The 27,186-nt window shown below is 41.8% G+C and overlaps 1 protein-coding gene across 6 annotated transcripts in view; it reads left to right on the forward strand.

The window, feature by feature from the left end:
- The window catches only part of LOC140483843 (microphthalmia-associated transcription factor-like), a 293,041-nt gene that overhangs the window by 234,365 nt on the left and 31,490 nt on the right, over window positions 1-27,186 (forward strand). For 4 of the 6 annotated variants that reach the window (XM_072582541.1, XM_072582539.1, XM_072582542.1 and 1 more), the window contains one exon: window positions 24,384-24,611. In XM_072582541.1, the coding sequence (XP_072438642.1) occupies window positions 24,384-24,611 (228 nt within the window). Of the gene's footprint in view, window positions 1-22,807; window positions 22,899-24,383; window positions 24,612-27,186 lie in introns of those variants that run through there. The other 2 variants (XM_072582543.1, XM_072582544.1) reach the window with 2 other exon arrangements.

Raw genomic sequence — 27,186 nt, forward strand, 5'->3', positions numbered from 1 at the left:
GTGAAGGAGGCCCAGGACCTCCATGTCCTCGGCAGAGTGGGAGGGGGAGTTGAAATGTTGGGCCACGGGGCGGTTTGGTTGATTGGTGCGGGTGTCTCGGAGATGTTCCCTAAAGCGCTCTGCTAGGAGGCGCCCAGTCTCCCCAATGTAGAGGAGACTCCTCTAGAGCTGAGCTTGATCCTAGCTTCCTCCACCTTATGTAAGCTACCTTTTTCCTTTTGACGAGAAGCTCCACCGCTCTCGTCATCCAAGGTTCCTTTGTCTTACCCCTTCTTGCCTGTCTCAGAGAGACATATTTATTCATCACTTGCAACAACTGTTCCTAAAACAGTTTCCACATGTCTATAGTGCCTTTACCATGGAACAATTGCTCCCAATCCATGCTTCCTAACTCACGTCTAATCGCATCATAGTTTCCTCTTCCCCCAATTAAATATCCTCCCATTTTGCCTAATCTTCTCCTTCTCCATAGCTATGTAGAATGTGAGGCAGTTGTGGTCACTATCACCAAAATGCTCTCTTACCACAAGATCTAATACCTGCCCCGGCTCATTTCCGGGCACCAAGTCTAGAATGGCGTCTCCCCTCGTCGGCCTGTCAACATACTGAGTTCGGAAACCCTCCTGAACACACCTTACAAAAAACAGTTCCATTCAAATCTTCTGCTCGAAAGAGGTTCCAATCAATATTGGGAAGGTTAAAATCACCCATTATAACAACCCTACTACGTCCACACTTTTCCAAAATCTGCCGACCTATGCTTTCTTCCACCTCCCTGCTGCTATTGGGGGCCTGTAGTAAACCCCTAACGAGGTGACTGCTCCCTTGCTGTTCCTAATTTCCACCCATACTGACTCGGTAGGCAGATCTTCCTCAACAATGGAAGCTTCTGTAGCTGTGATACCCTCTCTGATTAGTAGTGCTACACCCCCTCCTCTTTTTTTTTCCCCCCTCCCTGTTCTTTTTAAATGCTCTAAACCCTGGAACATCCAGCAACCATTCCTGCCCCTGAGAAACCCATATCTCTGTTATAGCCACAACATCATAGCACCAGGTACTGGTCCATGCTCTAAGTTCGTCACTTTTATTCCTGATACTCCTTATGTTAAAGCAAACACACTTTAACTGATCCCTTGGTTCCTTCCCAGGAAAATCCTTCCCACTAGCTGGTCTACCTCTTGCTATTGCCTCATCTGCATCAACTCTCACCTCCGGTATACAGCTCATGTTCCCACCCCCCTGCCATACTAGTTTGAACCCTCTCGAACTACTCGAGCAAACCTTCCACCAAGGACATTGGTCCCCTTCCAGTTCAGATGCAATCCGTCCTTCTTGTACAGTTCACATCCAAATCATTTATATAAATGACAAAAAGTAGAGGACCAAACACCGATCCTTGTGGCACTCCACTGGTCACAGACCTTCAGTCTGAAAAACAACCCTCCCCCACCACCCTCTGTCTTCTACCTTTGAGCCAGTTCTGTATCTAAATGGCGAGTTCTCCCTGTATTCCATGAGATCTAACCTTGCTAATCGGTCTCCCATGGGGAACCTTGTCGAATGCCTTACTGAAGTCCATATAAATCACATCTACCGCTCTGCCCTCATCAATCCTCTTTGTTACTTCTTTAAAAAACTCAATCAAGTTTGTGAGACATGATTTCCCATGCACAAAGACATGTTGACTATCCCTAATTTCCAAATGCATGTACATCCTGTCCCTCAGGATTCCCTCCAATAACTCGCTCACCACTGACATCAGGCTCACTGGTCTATAGTTCCCTGACTTGTCTTTACCACCCTTCTTAAACAGTGGCACCACGTTAGCCAACCTCCATTCTTCTGGCAACTCAACTGTGACTGTCGATGATACAAATATCTCAGCAAGAGGCCCAGCAATCACTAGCTTCCCACAGAGTTCTCGGGTACACCTGATCAGGTCCTGGGGATTTATCCACTTTTATGCGTTTCAAGACATCCAGCACTTCCTCCTCTGTAATCTGGACATTTTGCAAGGTATCACCATCTATTTCCCTACAGTCTAAATCTTCCATATACTTTTCCACAGTAAATACTGATGCAAAATACTCGTTTAGTATCTTCCCCATTTTCTGTGGCTCCACACAAAGGCCATTTTTCTGATCTTTAAGGGGCCCTATTCTTTCCCTAGTTACCCTTTTGTCCTTAATATATTTGTAAAAACCTTTGGATTCTTCTTAATTCTATTTGTCAAAGCTATCTCATGTCCCCTTTTTGCCCTCCTGATTTCCCTCTTAAGTATAATCCTACTCTTTTGAGGATTCACTCGATCTCTCCTGTCTATACCTGACATATGCTTCCTTCTTTTTCTTAACCAAACCCTCAATTTCTTTAGTCATCTAGCATTCTCTATACCTACCAGCCTTTCCTTTCACCCTAACAGGAATATACTTTCTCTGGATTCTCGTTATCTCATTTCTGAAGGCTTCCCATTTTCCAGCCACCCTTTTACCTGCGAACATCTGCCTCCAATCAGCTTTCGAAAGTTCTTGCCTAATACCGTCAAAATTGGCCTTTCTCCAACTTAAAAATTCAGCTTTTAGATCTGGTCTATCCTTTTCCATCATTATCTTAAATCTAATAGAATTATGGTCGCTGGCCCCAAAGTGCTCCCCCACTGACACCTCAGTCACCTACCCTGCCTTATTTCCCAAGAGTAGGTCAAATTTTGCACCTTCTCTCATAGGTACATCCACATACTGAATCAGAAAATTTTCTTGTATTCGCTTAACAAATTACTCTCCATCTAAACTGTTAACACTATGGCAGTCCCAGTCAATGTTTGGAAAGTTAAAATCCCCTACCATATCCACCCTATTATTCTTACAGATAGCTGAGTTCTCCTTACAAGTTTCTTTCTCAATTTCCCTCTGACTATTAGGAGGTCTATAATACAATCTCAATAAGGTGATCAGCCCTTTCTTATTTCTCAGTTCCACCCAAATAACTTCCCTGGATGTATTTTCAGTAATATCCTCCCTCAGCACAGCTGTGATGCTATTCCTTATCACTTACTGGATATATGGACTCTCTCAGAAGCAGAATTAGAAGATTTAAATAATACTCTCAGTGATCAATCCTCCATTAAACTAAACCCACAACGCACAAGGAAAGCATTCATGTCCTAGAAAACGCAGTACTTAAATTTATGCACAAGGCAACAAGCATAGATTAACAAGCTTTTTTTTCAAAAATAACTGGTATACACCTTTGCAAATAAAAAGCTAACACAGACTGCTGAGCTCACAGCTAATGCAACACACATGCATAAAGCTGGAACACTTTTTAGGCAGTTACAACCGTCCTTACAGTATTTCAGATTTCAATATCACTTTTAATTTAAACAATCGGCAGAGTTTGTTGCAGCAAGATCCACTACAGTTTTACAAAGTATGGTAGCTACCAAACGTACGTAGCCCTAAATCAGACATTCCAGGCTCATTTGCAAGGAACTCATTAACTCGGTGATTAAAATTTTGCTTAGATCCCGGTTTGCTGAGTGTGTTCCTTTGTTGACAGGTTTAAAACTGTCTCCCTCCTTTAGTTTCCCACTTTCTCACACTGCTTCCTTGCAACCGTCCCTTCTCTACAAACCCCTCCTTTACCATCCCACTCTCCAGACCCCATGTTTGCAGTCTTCCTCTTCTACCCCATACACCTCTTGCAACTCCCTTCTCCCTCCTCATGTGTGTTGCAGCCTCGCTTCCTACAAACACCTCTCTTACAGGTTTTTTCCCTTCTCCCTTGTATCCTCCATCTCCTGTTCTAGATCCTTCTGTAACAGCCTACTTCTCCCCTTCCTCCCTCCCTCTGGCTGCTGTCCCCACCCAGGATCATAACACCCAGATCCCAAAAAAGGCCACTCTGACGAAAGACCTCACATTTCGGCCAACAACAGCTCTCAGTAGATCTCAGATTCCTTTGCTGACTTTTGACCTCCCTACCACCAGCTGTAGATATGTGGGAGTGCCACCACCTGTAGATTTCTCTACAAACCACAAACCATTCTGACATGGAAATATATTACCTTTCCTTTAGTGTCGCTTGGTCAAAATCCTGGCATTCCCTCCCTGCTAGCATTATGAGTCTACGTACAACACATGATCTGCATTGGTTCAAGAAGTTAGCTCACCACCACTTTCTTGACAACAGTTACGGCTGGGCAATAAATGTTGGCCAAACCAGTGACCCCTTCGTCTTGTGAATGAATAAAACAAAATGACCTGGATGAAAGAATCCATAGCTGATAAAATTTGCTGTAAGTTCCAGGATAGGTCAGAATGTGCGTTGTGAAGAGAATGCAAAAAACCTGCAAACAGGATTTAGACAAATTAAGTGAGTAGACAAAAAGATGGCACACGGAGGATAATGTCGGAGATGTGTGCTTGCCCAATTTGGCAGGAGGTATGGAAAAGCAGCATGTGATTTAAATAGTGAGAGATTGGAGAACTCTGTGGTATAGTGAAATGTGAATGTCCTGATGCATAAGTTATAAACATGCAGGGACAGTAAGTTAGTGAGAATACAAATGTCATATTATCATTTACTATTAGGTGGATGAAGTATAAAAGTGGGGATGTTCACTATAGTTGAACACGACGCTAGTGAAACCACACCTAGAGTACTGTGATTTGAGAAAGGAAATAACTGAACTGAAAGAAGCTCAGGGAAGGTCCATTCAACTGGTACCTAGGATGGGGTGGATTATCTTATGAGAGAAGTTAAACAGACTGGGCCTGCATCCATTGGAGTATAATAAGGAGTTATTTTATTCAGACACACTTATTTTCTCTTATTCTCTTATTGAGAATCCTGAGAGGAGTTGACAGAGTGAATGCTGAAAGAATGTTTCCCTGTACAGAAGAGAGAAGAACTAAGGAACCCATTTTGAAAATAGAGTCTTATATTAAAGACAGGAATGAGGACAATTTTATTTTCAATGATCATGTGTCTATGAAATTCTCTTTCTGAAAGAGTAGTGAAGGCAGAATCATTGAACATTTTTAAGGCAGACGTAGATTCTTGACTAACAAATGGGGGTTGACATATGGACATGGAGCCCAAGATCCCTCAGTTTCTCCACACTGCCTAGAATCCTGCCTTTAACCCTATATTCTGCATTCAAATTCGACCTTCCAAAGTGGTTAGCACTGCTGCCTCACAGTGCCAGGGACCCGGGTTTGATTCTAGCTGCGGACAACTGTCTATGTGGAGTTTGCACATTCTCCCTGTGTTTGTGTGGGTTTCCTTTGGGTGTTCCAGTTTCCTCCTACAGTGCAAAGATGTGCAGTTTAGATGGATTGACCATACTAAATTGTGTATCGTGTTTAGGGATATGCAAACAAGGTGGATTAGCCATGGGAAATGCTGGGTTACAGTGATAGAGTAGTGGGATGGGTCTGGATGCTCATTGGAGGAGCAATGTGGACATGATGCTTCCACAGTGTCGGGATCCTCTGATTCTTAAAGATTATCAGAAGCCAGTGGTGATGTGGGGTTGAGGCTAATGGTTGGACTGGTTCTTGGGGTCAAACAGCCTGTTCTTAATTTGTATCTTTGTATTTTATTGAAGTCTGATGTTGACCTCCGAAAGCAGCCCTTTGCAGAGTTAATGCATGTATTAGCAGAAGATCTTTCTGAGTGTACTGTAGGTTGCTTTCTGCCTAAAAAAGAGTTTCTGCTGATGTAACTGAGAATTAGAAGCCTGGAAGTTGATGCTCCATGCAACTTCCAGCAATGCTGCTAACGTTTGAGCCTTCCTCGCTGTCTGTGGAGCTAGTGCAGTTCCCCTTTAGGAGCTAGGTATTGTCTGTCCTCTAATGAACCCCTCCACCTGTATACCCAGCTAAAGCACATGTAACAACTAACAATAAGTAATGTTGGTAACACCCAAATTAGTGTCAAGATAGTAATGTACTTCATTTAATCTATAAAAGATGCTCCTAGCACAACTTTATACTTCTATGATAAAAATGCTCCACAGATGTGGTTGGAGAACATTCTGACTTTAAGAATATTCAATCAGTGGGGAATTCTCATCATGTGGTATCTGAAACGCAGCTGATGAAAGATTTGTAAAAAGGTTTATTGAACTAAACTTCTCACATTGATACCGCATGCTTAAATCTTTATGACCCTCAGCAGTAAATTTTGTGTAAGTTTATAAATGCTACATTCAAAAGTTTATCTGAATTTGTACTGAAGTATGTAGAACACAGATCATTACAGCACAGGCCCTTCAGCCCTCAATATTTTGCTGGCCTTATATCCTACTCTAAGATCAGACTAACTGACAATACTTCATTGTACTATTTTCCATGTCCCTATCCAAGAGTCGCTTAAATACCCCTAATGTATCTGATTCTACTACAATTGACAGCAGTGCATTCCATGCACTGAACACTTTCTGAGTAAAGAACCTACCTCTGACATCTCCCCTAAACCTTCCTCAATTATCTTAAAATTATGCCTTCTTGTGATAGACATTTCCGCCATGGGAAAATATTTCTGGCTGACTACGCTATCTATGCCTCTCAACATCTTGAACACCTCTGTCAAGTCACCTCTCATCCTTCTTTGCTCCAATGAGAAAAGCCCTAGCTCCCTCAACCTTTCTTCATAAGACATGCCCTCCAGTCCAGGTGGTATCCTGGTAAATCTCCTCTGCACACTCTCTAAAGCTTCTACATCTTTCTTCTAATGAGGTGACCAGAACTGAACGCAATATTCCAAGTGTGGTCTCACCAGGGCTCCATAGAGCTGCAGCATAACCTCCCAGGCATTAAACACAATCCCCCTGCTAATGAAACCCAACACATCGTATGCCTTCCTAACAACCCTATCATCTTGGGTGGCAACTTTGAGGGATCTATGGACATGGATCCCAAGAACCCTCTGTTCCTCCACACTGCCAAGAATCCTGCCTTTAACCCTGTATTCTACATTCAAATTCAACCTTCCAAAGTAAATTGCTTCATACTTTTCCAAGTTGAACTCCATCTGCTACTCATCAGCCCAGGTCTGCATCCTGTCAATGTCCTAGTGTAAACTATAACAGCCCTCCACGCTATCCAGAACACCACCAGTTTTCATGTCACTAGCCAGTTACTAACCCACCCTTCCATTTCCTCATCTAAGTCATTTATAAAAACCACAAAGAGCAGAGGCCCCAGAACCGATCCCTGCGGAACATCGTCTGTGGGCCAGCCAATTCTGTAGCCAGACTGCCAGATTTTCCTGTATCCCATGTGTCCTTACTTTCTGAATGAGCCTACCATGGAGAAATTTATCAAATGCCTCACTGTACACCACATCCACTGGTCCATCTTCAACAATGTGTTTTGTCACATCCTCAAATAATTCGGTACGGTTTGTGAAGTATGACCTGCCCCTCCCAAACTAATGATAACTATTTTTAATCAAACTATGGTTTTCCAAGTAATCATAAATCGTGTTTCTCAGAATCCTTTCCAATACTTTGCCCACCAACGTACGACTGACTGGTCTGTAGTTCCCAGGGTTATCCCTATTCCCTTTCTTGACAAGGGAATAACATGTGCCACTCTCCAAACACTGGGCACTACTTCAGTGGATAGTGAGGATGCAAAGATCGATACAAAGATCATTGCCAATGGCGCACCAATCTCTTACCTTGCTTCCTGTAGTAACCTATAGTAGATCCTGTCTGGCCCGGGGATTTAGCTATCCTTATGTTTTTCAAAATTTTCAGCACATCCTCCTTCCTAACATCAACCTGTTCTTGCATATCAGTCTTTTTCGTGCTGTTCTCAGAAACATCAAGGTTGCTCTCCATAATAAATACTGAAGCAAGATATTCATTAAGGACCACCCCACCCCACCCCCACTTCCACTGACTCCAGGCACAAGTTCCCTCCACTATCCCTAATTGGCCCTACCCTCACTCCGGCCATCCTCTTGTTACTCACATAAATGTAGAATGCCTTGGGGTTTTCGTTAATCCTACCTGCTAAAGTTTTCTCTTGTCCCCTTCTCACTCTCCTAAGTCCATTCTTCACTCCCTTCCTGGCTACTTTGTACCCCTCTAAAGCTCCTCAAACTTAAGTAAGCTTCCTTCTTCCTCTTGACTCGATGTTCTACACGGAGACAGTGAGGTCTGCAGATGCTGGAGATCAGAGTTGAGAGTGTGTTGCTGGAAAAGCACAGCAGGTCAGGCAGCATCCGGGGAGCAGGAAAATCGACGTTTCGGGCCAGAGCCCTTCATCAGGAAGAGGCTGGGAGCCTCTGGGGTGGAGAGATAAATGGGAGGGGGGTGGGGCTGGGGAGAAGGTAGCTGAGAATGGACCGAGGTAAGGAGGGAAGTGTGGGCACAGGCTTTGCAATTCCTGTGGTGACAGGGGAAGGTGCCATGAGAGGAGGGTGGCTTGTTAGGGGGTGTGAACCTGTCCAGGTAGCCGCAGAGGGAATAGTCTTTGCGGAAAGCGGATAGAGGTGGGGAGGGAAATATATCCCTGGTCGTGGGGCCCGTTTGTAGGTGGTGGACGTGTCGGCGGATGATGCAATTTATGCGAAGGTTGGTGGGATGGAAGGTGAGGACCGGGGTTTTCTGTCCTTGTTGCGGTTGGAATGGTGGGGTTCGAGGGCGGTGGTGCGTGATGTGGATGAGATGCGTTGGAGAGCATCTTCAACCACGTGGGAAGGGAAATTGCAGTCTCTAAAGAAAGACGCCATCTGGTGTGGTCTGTGGTGGAACTGGTCCTCCTGGGAGCAGATGCAGTGGAGGTGGACAAATTGGGAATATGGGATGGCATTTTTGCAGGAGCTAGGGTGGGGGGTGGTATAATCCAGGTAGCTGTGGGATTCGGTGGGTTTGTCAAAAAAAAATCAGTGTTGAGTCATGGAGATGGAGAGGTCTAGGAAGGGGAGGAAGGTGTCAGAGTTGATTCCGCGGAATTTAAGGTCGGGGTGGAATGTGTTGGTGAAATTGATGAACTGTTCACCCTCCTTGTGGGAGCACAAGGTGGTGCCGATGCAGTCATCAATGTAGCGGAGGAAGAGGTGGGGAGTGGTGCCGGTGTAACTACAGAAGATGGACCGTTCCACATAGCCAACAAAGAGACAGGCATAGCTGGTGCCCATATCTACCCCTTGGTCTGGAGGAAGTGGGAGGATTTGAAGGAGAAATTATTAAGGGTGAGGACCATCGATCTGAGACATCCCTGATCCTAACACCTGGGAGGCAACATACCTTCTGGGAGTCTCACTCGTGACCACAGAATCTCATATCTGTTCCTCACACCATTGAATCTCCTATCACTACCACTCTCCTATTCTCCTCCCTTTCCTTCTGAGCCCCAGAGCCAGGCTCAGTGCCAGAAACCTGGCCACTGTGGCCTTCCCCTGGTAGATCGTCCCACACAAACATTATCCAAAATAGTGTACTTGTTATTGAGGGGAATGGCCACAGGGGGGTCCCTGCACTGTCTGACTATTTCCTTTCCCTCTCCTGATGGTCACCCAGCTATCTTTTTCCTCTAACTTAGGTGTGGCTACCTTCCTATAACTCCTCTCTATCACCTCCTCAGAATCCTGAATGATCCAAAGTTCATCCAGCTCGAAGCTCCAATTCCCAACACAGTCTGTAGGGAGCTGAATGTAGGTGCACTTCTTGCAGGCAAAGTCAGCAGGGACACAAGTGGTGACCCTTACCTCCCACATCCTGGAAGAGGAGCATGCAACTGTCCTAGCCTCCATCCCCTCTGCTCTACATTGCCAAGTGAGAATGAATAAATGAAGGAAAAGCAAAACAAAAAGCCTTACCTTAACAACCTTCCACACAAGGTCTTTGTTTTGGTTAGAGAAGTTTCAGGTTTAGCCACAGCCTGAATATATCAGTTCACATGCCCAGCAATTCCCGTGCTGGCATCCCCTCCAGTTGAACCTTCACTCTGCCTATTCTTGAGGTAAATGTTTAAGAGGAAAACGTATGTTCCTGACAGCCTCTGGGTCCATGCTCTCGCTGCTCCCAGTCCTTATGCTGCAGCAAAGTAGTTGTACTATGTATACTTGTAGTTGAATAAATTTTTGGTATTTGAATTTGTTGAGAGTGTGGCACTGGAAAAGCACAGCAGGCCAGGCAGTGTCCGAGGAACAAGAAAATCAATGTTTCGGGCATAAGCCCTTTATCAGCATTCCTGGAATGCTGATGAAGGGCTTATGCCTGAAATGTCAATTCTGCTGCTCCTTGGATGCTGCCTGGCCTGCTGTGCTTTTCCAGCACCACTATCTTGACTCTGATCTGCGGCATCTACAGTCCTAACTTTCACCCTGTTGTTTGAATTTGGGTGTTATGGTTAGCTTGTTGAATTTTGGAAAGCTTCAGTTTGTTAGTGGAAGAGAACTTGGTGCTACCACTGCAGAACTGATTCGGGGGTTGGGGATTTTTTTTTATTTTCAGTTTGTGTTTGGTCAATTGAGATTCATAGCACCAATCTTTAAACTTTCACCTTATTGATTATGCAGCTGGGCGTTTTTGCATTCTTCTCATGCAGTGTCTAGCAGGAGAGCTGAAATTATTCAGCGCTACTTGGATCTTCTAAGGTCAAGAACTGTAACAACGAGGTCCTCATGTCTTTTGTTCTAAGCAGGGGCTGTTTGCTGAAGTGTTAAGTAAAGCCCAAACCTAGCTCATTCAACCTGGAAGCGGGTTTCAGATAGGTTCTGTCAGGCTTCTCATGTGCAGTGGTCAATATTCTCATCTTCATCTTCATCCTCAGAAGATTGCTGTCGCTCCTCCATTTCATTGGTATCAAAGATCCCCAAAACCCCTCCCTAGCCCTGCTGTTAGCTCTAGCATGCTTTAATCATACAAAACATCATTTCGGGGCCTATGCTGTAAGGCACTGCTAGAGCAATCCAGGCATTGAAATCTTTTCTTATAGAAGCCAATGACCTGGATGGAAGTGTGGGCAGTCTTGTATCTATTATTCTCCATCAGTTTGAGGGTTTCATAACAATGTTATGAGCCATGTTTCGAAGGAGGCAGGATCCTGAGAGTTCTGTAATTTTTAAGAGTCATGACCTGCATCAGTGGCCACATAACGCTTTCTGTTGATGAACTCTGTCAATTGGTGAACGGGTGCTGTAAAAACGCAGTCCATAGCTCCCTGCACATGGAGGAAGCCAACAATGGGAGAGAATCCATTGTCTGCACTGCTTAACTCACTTCCTCATGGGGGAAAGATAGAGTTGTGATCTGGAGAAACTGGCATCAGTCACATCCCAGATACGTTTATTGGTTGAGGATTAGTAGATGCCACACAGGTCCCAACAATTGCTTCTTGAAACAAGCCTGTGATATAAACATTTAGGGCAGCTGTGAGTTTGATGGTCATTGAAATGGGATTGTTACTCTGTCTTTCTGAGCACAAGTCCTGTTCCAAAAGAAATGACAATGTTCAGTGATAATGGCCTGGGACATGCTTAATCAGCATCTGCACCACCTTTCAGAGAACTGGAGAAAATTGACAGAGTAGCCTGCGATCACTCTCCTCTGCTTCCTTGGTGGATCTTCACTTTTAAAGAAATTCATACATGCGACGTAAGTGCCGCTGACTGGCCCAACATTTATTGCCTGTCCCTAGTTGTCCTTGAGAAGGCAGTGGTGAACAATGCTCTCGCATCACTGCAGTCCATGTGCTGTGGTTTGACCCACAATGCGGTTAGGGAGGAAATTTCATAATTTTGACCTAGCCACTGTGTAGGAATGGTGATATATTTATTGCTCCCCCTCTATCTGACAGGAGGGTGGAAGCCACACTGGCAATTGCTATTCTTGCACCACCAAAGATTTTCACGCTGCGTTGCTTATTGGCAAAATTCTTACTCCTCCAGTCAAAATTAAAAATCACTCAACAGTAGGTTATAGTCCAACAGGCTTATTTGGAAGTACAAGCTTTCGGAGCACCGCTCCTTCGTCAGATAGCTAGCTGACGAAGAAGCAGTGCTCCAAAAGCTTGTGCTTACAAATAAACCTGTTGGACTATAACCTGCTGTTGTGTGATTTTTAACTTTGTTCACTGCAGTCCAACATCGCCACCTGCACATCATGTACCCCAACCATGTTAGCCCCTCCCCCAACGGCAAGACATCCTCTTGCAAATCACACACAGTAGTCTTACATACTTACAGTTCATTGTGCAAATTTAGCAGCTGCAAAATGTTGCCTTCCAGTGTTTCTGAATTGAAAAGAAAAGGCAATGCTTTAAGTATGTTCTCTGATTCCATTCGCTTAGCTGTATGTCAAGGAGTCAGAGCATACTGTGAAATGATCATTACTTGATTCTTAATGTGCATTCTTAGACAATGAATGTCCTGCTGGTGAATGTGAATCGAAGCCAGTTGGATGGCATGACTGAATCGCTGCAAGATGACAGCAATTGCCCCTAGTAGGGCCTCAAATTCCAAAGTTCCAAAACTTCCAATGGGAAGTTCTCGGCCTTACATCAGTTTTGCGTTGCTATATAGATCAGACTTCCAAATATTAAATAGTGTGAAATTATCAGTGTTAAAATTGGAATTGGTTCCTGATTGGCTTTGCTTGTATGACAGAAAAAAACAAAACATATGTTGTAAGTTGCTAATTTCCTAAATTGGTAAATTATAATATGTAAAAAATACATTAAAATATGAAAGTAAATACATTCCTTTATTGTTACAGTACCTCCTACTCACTTCTGATCCTCTTTCCCACCCTCTTACCTTCTGGTTTCTGTAGATCCTTCCTTTTCCAGATCTTCTGACTTGTGGCTTCTCTCTGTTACTGACTTTGAGTGTGAATCCCAAGGCACCTTTCCCTGAGGTCTGTGTTAAGGATCTTTTACTTATTAGGATATAAGCTCCCTGATTGAACTGTCAGGTCTTCCTTGTTACATTGTAGACTCTGCGTGTTAGCCTGATAGCACCATTTCTCATTGGCTGTCACCACTTCCAGGATCCACTCGGAGACAGTGGAACTGCACCAGTCACCTAGTTGACTGAGGTCTTAGCCTTCCCCCCCTCCCCCTGGCTGCCAGGGTGTCGATCATGACTGAGCAAGATACCTGTTCCAAATCTATCCCCCCTCCCCCTCCTCCCCCCCAAGTCTACCTGGAGTTACTTATACTTACTATAACAGGTAGCCTCTATATAAATTGAAAATAAATGTTAGATGTTTTAATAAGTTGATCAGTTATGTTAATTTTAGTGGACAAACGTCACACCCACATTTCCTCTTTGAGCCCAGTTCCATTTATTTAGTCTGTCTCTTCACAGCCAATACAGAATTTCCAGCCTCTCAAAGTCAAATGTTTTGCAAGTGGTTTGTTTTGGTGTTGTTTGGTAAAGGATTCCTGCCAAAGTTCAAGCTTCATCCTCTCATTCGTCTACCTCTCTGACCAGTAAAATGGGACTTACCAATTTCCACCCTGAGTAATAAAATAACAGGTAATATACTTCAATAACTCCATTGCCACTCAGAAACATAATGACATCTAGAATTCTCTGACATAGCAATGACCTTCACTGCTCCCTCTTCCACTAAACAAGAAAATAGGCCCTCTTCCCCTTTACCACCCCTTGTTCCCTGTACCTTTCCCTCTTTCTCCTTCCCATATGTCACTTTCCTCTTCCTACCTCTTTCCATGGGGTTAACTTATCCTCTGACCTTGAATCCATAACTACTTGAAGCTGCACTTTCCTGTGACTCATTGTGCACAACGCCTTGGGAAATTGTTCATCGCTTGAAAGAAAATGCAAAATACCAACACCAAGTTAAAGTCCCCTTATGTGTACATCATTCACAATAACTGAACAATATTAAAAGACCTTTTTCATGTTGGTAGTGAATTTAACATTTGTGACAAACGTTCTGCCCACAGAGAATAATTCTTGCAACAGAATTTTCCTATCTTCCACATGATATTACAGCTTAAAAATAGCACAAGAGAATGGCTATCAAACATCTGAGGAGCTTTGTTCATTCTAAGTAATGTAATATTTTCCAATTAAGTTCAATTAATTGGAAAAAACCTATAACCTATCTTTGTAAGCATACCTTCTTTTTGAAAAAAAACAGTGACTAGCAATCTAAACCGAAGTGTTTCTGAAGCATTCAGAAACAAAAATAAAGGCCACTTAAGAAAAATAATGACCACTCATTATTTATTCTATGTCAAATTACATTGTCTTAAATGAATGAAGGACTGAAAATAGGCATGTGCTTTTTAAAGTTATAAAGGCAGATGATTCTATCGTGGTCAACTTTAGAATATAAAAACCAAAAGGACTGCAGATGCTGTAAATCAGAAACAAAAACAGAAGTTGTTGGAAAATCTCAACAGTTCTGGCAGCATCTGTGAAGAGGAATCAAAGTTTTTGATCTGGTGATCCTTACTCAGAAATGTTGGTAGCTGGGAAAATGTCAGTTCATATGCAGATGATAGGGGGGGGGGAAGGGGTAAGGAATAAACAAGGGTGGGGATAGAGCCCAAAGAAAGTGACAAACAGTTGGGCAGACAAAGAAGTGGATAATGATCTGGCTGGGAGGATGAATAGTTGTTAATGGCTAACAATAGGTAGTGTGTAATAGCAGACTAGGTGACAACAAGGCCTGGTGGGTTAGGTTGGGGGCTACAATGCAGGAGAATTCAGGCCCTAAAATTATTGAACTTGATATTAAGTCCAGAGGGTGCAGGGTCCAAGTGGAAAATGAGGTGCTGTTCTTCCAGGTTGCGCTGAGCTTTGTTGGAACACTGTAGCAAGCCTGAGACAGTGATGTTGGCCAGGGAACAGGGTGGTGTGTTAAAGTGACAGGCAACTGGAAGCTCAGGTTCTTTTTTGCTGGCGGAACGTAGATGTTCTGCAAAGCGGTCACCCAGTCTATGCTTTGTTTCCGCAAAACTAGCGGAGACCACATTGTGAGCAGTGAACACAGTAGACTAGATTATGAGAAGAGTGGACCAGAATGTCTCTGATTAGAATATAATGATTTTCTGTTCATAAAACAGCTGCATCAAAGAAAAGAAATTGAATGTGACATTTGTGGGGACTCAGCTGAAATGTATCAGATTGAGTGGCTTGAACGGTATGGAAAGGAAGTAGCTGTTGAAGGGCCAATAACAAGGGGCATAATTTAAAGGTGAAAGGCAGGAGAAGGAGGAATCTGTAATGTGAATCTGGGATGCACTGTCTGGGAGGTTAGTTGAGATAGGAAACCACAACTTTTCAAATGAAAGCTGAAACATTATATCATTCAAGGCCATACAATACCTTGAACTTGAACACAGCTGGTATCTTTCATGAAATGCAGGAAAAATACCAAAGCTTCAGAAGTAGCAGTGCAACGTTGGAACAAAAATAGGGGATGGTCGCTCCTCTGCCAGATCTAACACCCACTTCCAGACTCAGTTGAGGAGATAGTTTTTCACCTTTCTGCCAAATTGGTGGGAAATGTGTGTGGTTATCTGAAATATTTACATTTGTTAATATTGCTATTTCTGCTGCTGTCTGACCTTTGTGATACCATAGTCATTTTCCTGGAGATCTTCATTTTTAGTGTTAAACGTCATGTTGTCCTCTCTGAGAATGTGTACATTTTAAAGTTGACAATAGTCTGACATTTGATTTCCCTAGTCAGTATTTGTCTCTGGTGATACAGATCATCAAAATCTAAGAATTTTGTAAAGTGTGTACAAGACAATTTTCTGATTCAGTATGAGGATGTACCTATGAGAGAAGGTGCAAAACTTGACTTACTCTTGGGAAATAAGGCAGGGAAGGTGACTGAGGTGTCAGTGGGGGAGCACTTTAGGGCCAGCAACCATAATTGTATTAGATTTAAAATAATGATGGAAAAGGATAGACCAGATCTAAAAGTTGAAGTTCTAAGTTGGAGAAAGGCCAATTTTGACGGTATTAGGCGAGAACTTTCGAAAGCTGATTGGAGGCAGATGTTCGCAGGTAAAGGAATGACTGGAAAATAGGAAGCCTTCAGAAATGAGATAACCAGAAACTAGAGAAAGTATATTCCTGTCAGGGTGAAAGGAAAGGCTGGTAAGTATAGAGAATGCTGGATGACTAAAGATATTGAGGGTTTGGTTCAGAAAAAGAAAGAAGCATATGTCAGGTACAGACAGGAGAGATCGAGAGAATCCTTAGAAGAGTATAAAGGAAGTAGGAGTATACTTAAGAGGGAAATCAGTAGGGCAAAAAGGGGACAAGAGATAGCTTTGGCAAATAGAATTAAGGAGAATCCAAAGGGTTTTTACAAATGACAAAAGGGTAACTAGGGAGAGAATAGGGTCCCTCAAAGATCAGCAAGGCGGCTTTTGTGTGGAGCCACAGAAAATGGGGGAGATACTAAACGAATATTTTGCATCAGTATTTATTGTGGAAAAGGATATGGAAGATTTAGACTGTAGGGAAATAGATGGTGACATCTTGCAAAATGTCCATATTAGAGAGGAGGAAGTGCTGGATGTCTTGATACACTTAAAGGTGGATAATCCTCAGATCCTGATCAGGTGTACCCTAGAACTCTGTGGGAAGCTAGACAAGTGATTGCTGGGCCTCTTGCTGAGATATTTGTATCATCGATAGTCACAGGTAAGGTGCCCAAATACTGGAGGTTGGCTAATGTGGTGTCACTGTTTAAGAAAGGTGGTAAGGACAAGCCAGGGAACTATAGACCAGTCTGCCTGACGTCGGTAGTGGGCAGGTTGTTGGAGGGAATCCTGAGGGACAGGATGTACATGTATTTGTAAAGGAAAGGACTGATTAGGGATAGTCAACATGGCTTTATGCGTGGGAAATCATGTCTCACAAACTTGATTGAGTTTTTTGAAGAGGTAACAAAGAGGATTGATGAGGGCAGAGTGAAGATGTGATCTATATGGACTTCAGTAAGGCGTTCGACAAGGTTCCCCATGGGAGACTGATTAGCAAGGTTAGATCTCATGGAATACAGGGAGAACTCGCCTTTTGGATACAGAACTGGCTCAAAGGTGGAAGACAGAGGGTGGTAGTGGAGGGTTGTTTTTCAGACTGGAGGCCTGTGACCAGTGGAGTGCTACAATGATCGGTGGTGGGTCCTCTACTTTTTGTTATTTGCATAAATGATTTGGATGCGAGCATAAGAGGTACAGTTAGTAAGTTTGCAGATAATAGCAAAATTGGAGGTGTAGTGGACAGCAAAGAGCGTTTCCTCAGATTACAACAGGACCTGAACCAAATGGGCCAGTGGGCTGAGAAGTGGCAGATGGAGTTAAATTAAGATAAATGCGAGGTTCTGCATTTTGGGAAAGCAAATCTTAGCAGGACTTATACACTTAATGGTAAGGTCCGAGGGAGTTTTGCTGAACAAAGAGACCTTGGAGTGCAGGTTCGTAGCTCCTTGAAAGTGGAGTCACAGGTAGATAGGATAGTGAAGAAGGCGTTTAGTATGCTTTCATTTATGGGTCAGAGCATTGAGTACAGGGTTTGGGAGGTCATGTTGCGGCTGTACAGGACATTAGTTAGGCCACTGTTGGAATATTGTGTGCAATTCTGGTCTCCTTCCTATCGGAAAAATGTTGTGAAACTTGAAAGGGTTCAGAAAAGATTTACAAGGATGTTGCCAGTGTTGGAGGATTTGAGCAATAGGGAGATGCTGAACAGGCTGGGGCTGTTTTCCCTGGAGTGTCGGAGGCTGAGGGGTGACCTTATACATGTTTACAAAATTGTGAGGGGCATGGATAGTGTAAATAGGCAAAGTCATTTCCCTGGGGTCCGGGAGTCCAGAACTAGAGGGCATAGGTTTAGGGTGAGAGGGGAAAGATATAAAAGAGACCTAAGGGGCAACCTTTTCACACAGAGAGATTAGATTAGATTAGATTAGATTACTTACAGTGTGGAAACAGGCCCTTCGGCCCAACAAGTCCACACCGCCCCGCCGAAGCGTAACCCACCCATATCCCTACATCTACATTTACCCCTTCCCTAACACTATGGGCAATTTAGCATGGCCAATTCACCTGGCCTGCACATCTTTGGACGTGTAGTACGTGTTTGGAATGAGCTGCCAGAGGAAGTGGTGGAGGCTGGTACAATTGCAACATTTAAGAGGCATTTGGAAGGGTATATGAATAGGAAGGGTTTGGAGGGATATGGGGTGCGTGCTGACAGGTGGGACTAAATTGGGTTGGATATCTGGTCGGCATGGATGAGTTGGACCAGAGGTTCTGTTTCCATGCTGTACATCTCTATGACTCTATGACTCTAAAAGTAGCTGAGATTTAAATTTTAATCCGATGCATTGGAAATTGGGTAGGGTTGTGCTACTGAAATGGGATCAGGTTAGACAGAACCATGAATCACTGGATTATAACACTAGTTATTGGAGAGCACAAGTGTGCCAAGTTAAATTGCCTTAAATAGCATCCCACAGCCCATTTTTAGCTCAGATCGCAGATGGTACATTGGGCATTCTTATCAAAGGAGAGAGTGGAGTGTACTAATTAAAGAATAAACAACCTTTCTTCATCTGTTCAACTTGTTCTCAGTGCTGTGAAGAGAGCATCTATGAATGTGCAAAGCCAGAGAAACAATCAAGCAAATAGGGTCTTTAAGAGTGAAACTGAGCTAATGTTATCAGCCTTTTCTTTATATGACGGCAGTTAATTTTTCATCCTTTTTGTAAAGTTTGTGTTCTCTTTTCTTTATGCATTTGTGTTTTGGTTTCTACCATTTAATATTTTGTTAAAGACTGTATCCTGTAATGGAGCTGGATGAGGATACTGCGTCCGGTGTGGAGTAGAGATCTGAAAAATGCTCAACATCTATAACGTCAACCTCTCTACCTGCTGACTGACTGGTTCTGAATCTGTATCCTGAATTTTCTGTTCAGTTACTGACTTCCAGTATCTGCAACTTTTCTTTTCTGCCTAATGTTATAAACAGTTTTTCAGTCTTGGATCTATAAATCTTCTAGCTTCTGCAAAGGGATCCTATGATTCCAGCAAATTTTAATGGCAAACCATATCACAGGTTGCAAGAACAGAATCTTGAGAATTTTGCATTCCAGCTCTTTTAGTTTCCTAGCATGTTATTTGTGTTGTTGAATAGTTTAAAATACAACTACTGAGGAGCACAATGTTGGTTATCCCACGACCTGTCCTGGCTCTTCCTCCCTTATTATGGACCCTTTCTCCTGAAATGAGAGAAAGGGAGAGATTAAGCGAGATGACATTGGATTATGCTGGTGCAGCTGGGTGATGTGTCCTGAGTGAGTGGTAAGGCAGGACAGAGGGCATGTGGGGTCAGTATTTAGGAATGTTGAGGTGAGTGAAAGCATGTGACTGAAGTTGTTGAGTGCAACAATGAGAGTAGAGCTTGGATGTGCATGCAGTGGCAGAGGTAGTGACTGCGAGGTAGCTGAGTGAATATGGTTCCACTTACCCTACCACTTACCCCAGCGGAGCAGTGTAGGTTAGTGACTTTCTTCTTGCACTCTTGGGTGTTGCTTCAAACCATGGAGATTGAACTGAATCTGGAGGTAAGCTGAAACCAAGCTGACAAAATCTAATGCAGTGGTCTTCTCTGATGATCTTGGAGGAAGAGGACTTGTCTGCTATCACACCAATCAAGCTATGTGCAGCACACAGGATACCCCTGGATTCACAATGCTTTCCCAAGTGCACAGAGACCTTCTGAATATGGCATAGTACTAGTGATGTTATTTTATTTCAGGATTTCCTGTAAATGGCAAAAACATCTGGCTACGCCAAATAGAAAAGTCAGGGTGACATTGGGTGAGAAGGGAGCTGTAGTGGTTCTGGTAGATAGTTAATGTGTTGGTTTGGGATGATAGTGCAAGTAAACCACTAAGCCTCACAAATAGAAACCAAGTAAAAATAAGCTAAAGAACAAATTCTGTGGATCAAGAGTCCAATCTTCAAGAGCAGAAGAAGCTGACTTTCTCATTGTTCTATTGGCTATCCCATTGACAACAATGTGATAGAAGAGGATCAATTCACTAGCTAGCTAATTGGACCTAAGTTTTTACTTGAATAAGAGTTTTGTCTTCTCAGAGATTTCGTGTGCTGGTTTTGTTCTACCTAAGAGGTGGGCAATGGTGGAGAAAAAAGGGAAAAAGAGGCGTTCTGGATGCCTGGAATTTTGTAGATGACGTTGATTTTGTCCATGGGTTGTATTGAGTCTTTTAAGTTTGTTAGTTTTTGTTTGAGAGTGTTGGTGGGTTTGTGAGCTACTAGGATTCCGAGGAGTCTTAGTAGTCTGGCTGTCATTTCTGAAACTTCTTTGATGTATGGTAAGGTAGTTAGGGGTTTCTGGCTGTGTTTAGTCTGCTTGTTGTGGTTTGTTCTTGAGGAATCTGCGCACTGTATTATTTGAGTATCCGTTCTTCTTGAATATGTTGTATAGGTGGTTCTCCTCTGTTTTCCGAAATTCATCTGTGCTGCAGTGTGTGGTGGCTCGTTGGAATAGTGTTCTGATACAGCTTCGTTTGTGTGTGTTGGGATGGTAGCTGGTGCAGTTACGTATTTGGTCAGTGTTTGTCGGTTTTCTGTATACGCAGGTTTGTAGTTCTCCGTTGTCCTTTCTTTCAACTGTGACGTCCAGGAATGAGAGTTTGTTGTCGGTTTCTTTGTCCTTGGTGAACTTTATGCCTGTGAGGGTGTTGTTGATGATGTTAAATGTCTCTTCTATCTTGTTTTGTTTTGTGATGACAAAGGTGTTATCTACGTAGCGGACCCAAAATTCCATGCAACGACTGCCACAAACACTACGTAGGACAAACAGGAAGAAAGTTAGCCACCAGGATACACGAACACCAGCTAGCCACAAAAAGACACGACCCTCTCTCCCTCGTAGCCCTACACATGGATGAAAAAAACCACCATTTCGACTGGGACAACACATCTATCCTGGGACAGGCTAAGCAAAGACATGCCAGAGAATTCCTAGAGGCCTGGCACCCCAACCACAACGCCATAAACAAATGCATAGATCTAGATGCCTTCTATTAACCCCTCAGAAAATGAACAGAAAATTGCATCACCCAACCCCAGGAACCCCATCCAGGAGAAAGATATAAATAGAAAGCAGGAGACAACAGCTTCGTTCACTTGGAGGTCACCACTGATGACCTAGCCAGGTAATGAAACATCTGGATATCAAACCTACAGCTCAGCGAGCAAACCTACACCCCTTTTGAAATATATGTTGCTCAAGTCAGAGTGGTTGTAGGCCAATGAGCACGGTGGTGAGCAGTGAATAGGTTTTTGCATCATTTTAGGATATTGATAAGAGTTTTGGATGACATTAAGATATGAAGGTAGAATAAAGGTAATCAGTTAGAAATAATTTGATCAGTCATGGCTGGAGGTAGAAAAGGGTCTCATCAGCAGAAGGGCTGAGGAAGTGGGCAGATGCAATAAACAATCTTAGTGGGGATGTGGATAAGGGACATTGAAAGCTCGCCCAAAGCTTATCAGATGTATTGCCAGTGTTGCAAACAATCTGTTTCAGTCTCTCACAGTTGTCAGGGAGAGGGATGGAGTTAGTGATGAGTGAGCAATTTTGTTGTGAGAACATAGGACAATGGTTCAGTCTTACAAATATTTATTTAGTAGTGTTTATTTCCATGGAAATGTGTCAGTCTTTTTTAAACATTTGTATGCCTGTTGTCTTGTGTTGATTTAACTGTTGTAGTGTCTAAAAAAATTCATGTACCTTGTGGCTTTCTGTTCAGTGGGAACAGTGATAATTACTGGGGATAAATTTGTGTGAGTCCAAATCCACAGAATCTATATCAACAGAAATATAGATGATATTGTTACTAAGTGATAGTATCACATAATAAAGTAGTTAGTGATAAAGAAAAAGGAGCCTCTGAAAACCAAAAAGTAGTTTCCAAAATCAGAAGTTTCCTCAATAAAATCTATTTTTAAGATTGACAATCTGATAAAGAGGCAATAAACAATTTGTCAAACTACATGAATATGTTTTATTTAGATTACTGTTACTCATCTGACTCACCTGATTAATTTTGGTTTTCCAAGTTCAAGGTGGAGATTTAAGGTGGATTGACAGGGAGAATCAAGGTAATTTTAAGATAAAGAAAAACTGATATTATTCAGTTTGACATAACAGGCCATAGTGCTGAGTTCTGGTAAAATCTCCATGTCAGATTGTCCAGTCCACAAACCAACAGACAGCTTGTAATGGGACAAAAAAGAATGGGTAAACTTGGATGAACAAAGTAAAAGGACAAGTAAAAGATTTTGGAGATGATTGTGCATCTATTTGAACATTTTTCATAATATTTAGATCTTTGCCCAACTTATTCATTGTAGCGTTTTCTTTTTATTTTTGATAAAAGGTTTCTTTGTGATCATTGTTCACTCATCGACTTACAAATTTGGGACTGGAACGAGAAAATGAATTAGCCTTGAAGCAATTATCAGTCAAGAAAAAATCATGGTCTCCCATGAAAGAACCAATTTTATGCATAAAAACAATGACGTCAAAGCTGTGTAAAAACAGCTAATGGCAAATCATTTTTAATTTATATGGCTAACTACCATGGCATCTTGAAAGCTGCTTCTGTGTGCTGTTGATGTCTTTATATGCATAACTAATTAAGGGAGCTTTCGTTTTATAAGACCATTGGCTTATTTTTTCAATTTAATCTAGGCCACTGATAAACCATCTTTTCATCATAGTCAAAAGCTATCACTTTCCTTGAGTGGAGTAAGTGTGGCTGCGTTTCTAACACATATTGATTACTTTAAAATTCTAGTAGATGTTTCATCATACTTGAAATGTTGGAACTTAATCATTATAAGGTAAGTTTTAAAGAAAAGTGTTTTAAATGGTCAGTGTATTTTGTTTTGAATTAGCTGTTCCAGTAGCCCTTGAAAGCGACATTACTCACTTTTTATTACTCTCAGTTTTGATATTCCTGACTTACTTATCTTCTAATTATATATAGTTAATGGTATCTGTTGCAGAGCCTTTTCAATTTCCAAAGGAACTAATAAAGGTAACAAATTTTATATGCATACAACTCATGAAAGAACTGCTCATCAATGCTGAACAGTTACTTGCAGCTGAACTATCAGCAAATAGGCATTTTATTGAATTAGAATGTAAATTAATTTTGTAACTTAATATATGACAATTGGCTTCATGATTGTGAAAACTGTATGGCTTTGCAGTTAAAGGCTCTTTGTTATCCCATTGAAGGAACATTTTTGAAATCAGTAAAATCGTAAGACTATATGCAGCTTTGCAGCCTTTCTTGTAGCTCAACTAGAGTAGATTCACAAACTGTGATGCTCTTCTAAAATTTTGCAATAAAGTAACTACTTTGAAGTTTCTTCCTAATAATGTTTTCTGAAGGAACATACTCTTGAATTTTTGTTGCCATTTTGTTTCATTCCTCAGTGTCTCACTTGTTGGCCAGGAAGATCTTCACAGTTATGCGTAGGTTTTTGTTATACTGTGCACAATTCAAAGTTTGTGCGCAGATTTGTAGCTCGGGTGCTCATTGTTGTGGTTCTGTTCACCGAGTTGGAAATTTGTGTTGCAGATGTTTCGTCCCCTGTCTAGGTGACATACTCAGTGCTTGGGAGCCTCCTGTGAAGCGCTTCTGTTATCTTTCCTCCGGCATTTATAGTGGTTTGAATCTGCCGCTTCCGGTTGTCAGTTCCAGTTGACGGCTGCAGTTGCTGATATATTGGGTCCAGGTTGATGTGCTTGTTGATTGAATCAGTGGATGAGTGCCATACCTCTAGGAATTCCTTGGCTGTTCTCTGTTTGGCTTGTCCTATAATAGTAGTGTTGTCCCAGTCAAACTCATGTTGCTTATCATCTGCGTGTGTGGCTACTAAGGATAGCTATCCTTAGTAGCCACACACGCAGATGACAAGCAACATGAGTTTGACTGGGACAACACTACTATTATAGGATGAACCCAACAGAGAACAGCCAGGGAATTCCTAGAGGCATGGCACTCATCCACTGATTCAATCAACAAGCACATCAACCTGGACCCAATATATCAGTGACTGCAGCGGACAACTGGAACTGACAACCGGAAGCGGCAGATTCAAACTAATAAAAATGCCGGAGGAAAGATAACAGAAGCGCTTCACAGGAGGCTCCCAAGCACTGAGTATGTCACCTAGACAGGGGACGAAACATCTGCAACACAAATTCCCAGCTTGGCGAACAGAACCACAACAACTGTGCGCAATGTTACGCTTTAATAATAGCAACAAATAAAAGCATAAGACTGATTTCTAAAAGAAATTCTCTTCTACATGCAGGTGCAAACCCACCTTGAAAACCCAACCAAATACCACATTCAGCAAGCCCAAAGGCAGCAGGTAAAGCAGTATCTGTCAACCACTCTGGGCAACAAGCTGACAAACCAAGCCTTAAGCATGCCCTGCTCTAACCAACCAAGTGATCATGCCATGCCTCCAGGTACTGGAAGCAGTGCACCTAACAGCCCAATGGCAATGCTAAACATCAGCTCAAACTGTGAAAAAGAGGTAATCTTAAAATCTTTTTACAGTAAATATTGAGTTAATAGTTAAAAAGTAAATCATTAAGCAGCGTATGATTGACTTAAAGGTAACGTTTAGTGTTTGTTTATCAATTCATCTTTTAAAATCAGCCCTGCATAGTTCAGATAAAATTATCTTGAAAATGTTGTACTTTTTGTTGCAGTTTGATATTGTGACATTTATGTTAATTAATAATATTTTGCCTCCTTGAATACAAGAATGAAAACGTAATGAAATGTTAAAATCAAATTTGTACAAATGTGGGGGCCCAAAGTTGAGAAAGCCTCTTATTGAAGTGCATGTATCAAAAATGACAGCATTGTAGATTAGTGATTCTCATTCTAACAAAGTTTAATCATCATAAAACAGTTCAGCTTTTATCATAGAATTCCTATAGAGTGCAAGCTGGCCATTTGGCCTATCGAGTCCACACCGACCCTCTGAAGAGCATCCCACCCAGACCCATTCCCCCTATCCTATCCCATGCACTTTCCCTGGCTAACCCACTTAGCCTGCACGTCCCTGGATACTATGGGGTAATTTAGCATGGTCAATACACCAAACTTGCACATCTTTGGACAGTAGGAGGAAACTGGAGCACCGAGAGGAAACCGTCACAGACATGGGCAGAACATGCAAACTCCATACAGACAATCGCCCAAGGGTGGAATCGAACCCAGTTCCCTAGCACTGTGAGGCAGCAGTGCTGACCACACATAATTTAACTGAACATAATTTATGTTTGATGTTAAGTATAGACATGAAGTTGCAAAAAATAAATTGTTAAAGCTACCTCAGGATTTTAGTCACTGTAAAACATTGTGTTTCTAAAATATTTATATTTTTGGCACTGCTGCTCACACAGTAAATCTCACTGGGTTGAACATGTATGTTTGCCATTACAATTATGTCTGGTAAAATACCTGCAGTGGCAAAATTGGTTGTTTGAGGGTGTGGCATACTGTCGATTTGCACTTTTTAAAAAGTCTGTCCTCAAGAAATGTAACAATAGTATATATTGGCTCATCCTTGTCCATGATTTAAGATGACTGACCAACCCATTCCAAGTTTCTGTAGCATCTAGACAGCCCAAACTGACCTGTGCGGTACAGGTTTTTAAAATTACTCACTGTTACCAATCCATTATAATCACTCTGCAGAAAATTTCCCAGTGGAGTTCAGTAATCCTATAATGAAAATGGTATTTTTAGAGGTCTAACCTTTTAATCTATATATGATCTGTATCAATATATTGTCTATTTATATCAGGAAATAATCCAACCATTAATAGAACAGCCCATGATTAGAGGATCATTACTGTTAAGTGATAATTTGTAGAAAGTGACAGACTATTAAACATCCAATACCTACTTTGTTAATTTAAAGTATACACAATATTCAAAGTATTGTAAAAGAGGAACATTGTTTACCAATATCACCTCTGGTTGATTTGAAAATTAATATTGAATGTTCTACTTAATTACATTAAATGCTTTTGTATCTTATTTTTAATGTATTGATTACAGAATGCTTATTAGCACATACATGCGCTATTTAATGCTATCATCTGTGAAATATTTTGTCCTTAAATAAAGAATTAAACTTATGGAAAATGCAATATGAAGAGATAAAAACACAAATATAATGATTTACTAGCAATGGAATTGAAGCCAATGTTAACTTTGCCAAAATTTATAAATGAGTTTATGCACCAGTTGCCATTCAGTGCAATGAACAGTTTAAAAGAAATTAACATATAAGGACTGTTCTGTGAAACAAATGTAAGCCCAACAAAGATGACAAACAGAACAAACAAAGTGCTGAGGAGGATCTACTGTTTATAGATCAGCACTGTATACTTTTCTACACAAGATAGTTTTAGTGTTTGAAGACATCCTACTGCACTGTTTGCAATAGCTGAGTGGACTGTTTATTTTAAATTTGTTAATGCTTTACAGTACAGCAACAGTAAAGCTTATTTACATGTGTTTCTAGGTAAGGAGTGTCTATTTTGGACATAATTGATGATCCAAGTGCAAATTGCATCCAAATTGCATTGGTTTTCTGGAGTTAACCCTTCTCCTCCTTCTCAATATTTGCCATAAACCAACAGAATTAGACAAAGTATTAACACCATAAGTATACATTTTTGCTTTCGAAAATATATTTTTTGATATACAAAAATATATAACATAAATATTTCAGTGTTAAGTTGGTGCAGTTTGATTACTAAAGCCAAACATGGGCTAATCTCAAAGGTAAGCATTTTCATCACAGTCTAGTTCACTATCTGTAAATATCCATATTGGAAATAATTTGAACACAATCCTTGGACCCACCAAAGAGAGGCAATTAACAGAAATTCATAATGGTATTTCATCTAATTTTGGGAATTGGCTGTTTTGGGAGGGACCAGGGTATTGCACAATAGCTGTCAGAAATTCGATTGGCACTGCCTGTGTTATGTGCCTGAAATTCTTTAATCTTTTGCACTGGTTTCACGTGAACTACACGGAAGAGAACAGCACAACCTAGTGGAAACCCCATATTACATTTCCCT

This window comes from Chiloscyllium punctatum, chromosome 12 (genome assembly GCF_047496795.1).
Source record: "Chiloscyllium punctatum isolate Juve2018m chromosome 12, sChiPun1.3, whole genome shotgun sequence".
Taxonomy (NCBI): Eukaryota; Metazoa; Chordata; class Chondrichthyes; order Orectolobiformes; family Hemiscylliidae; genus Chiloscyllium; species Chiloscyllium punctatum.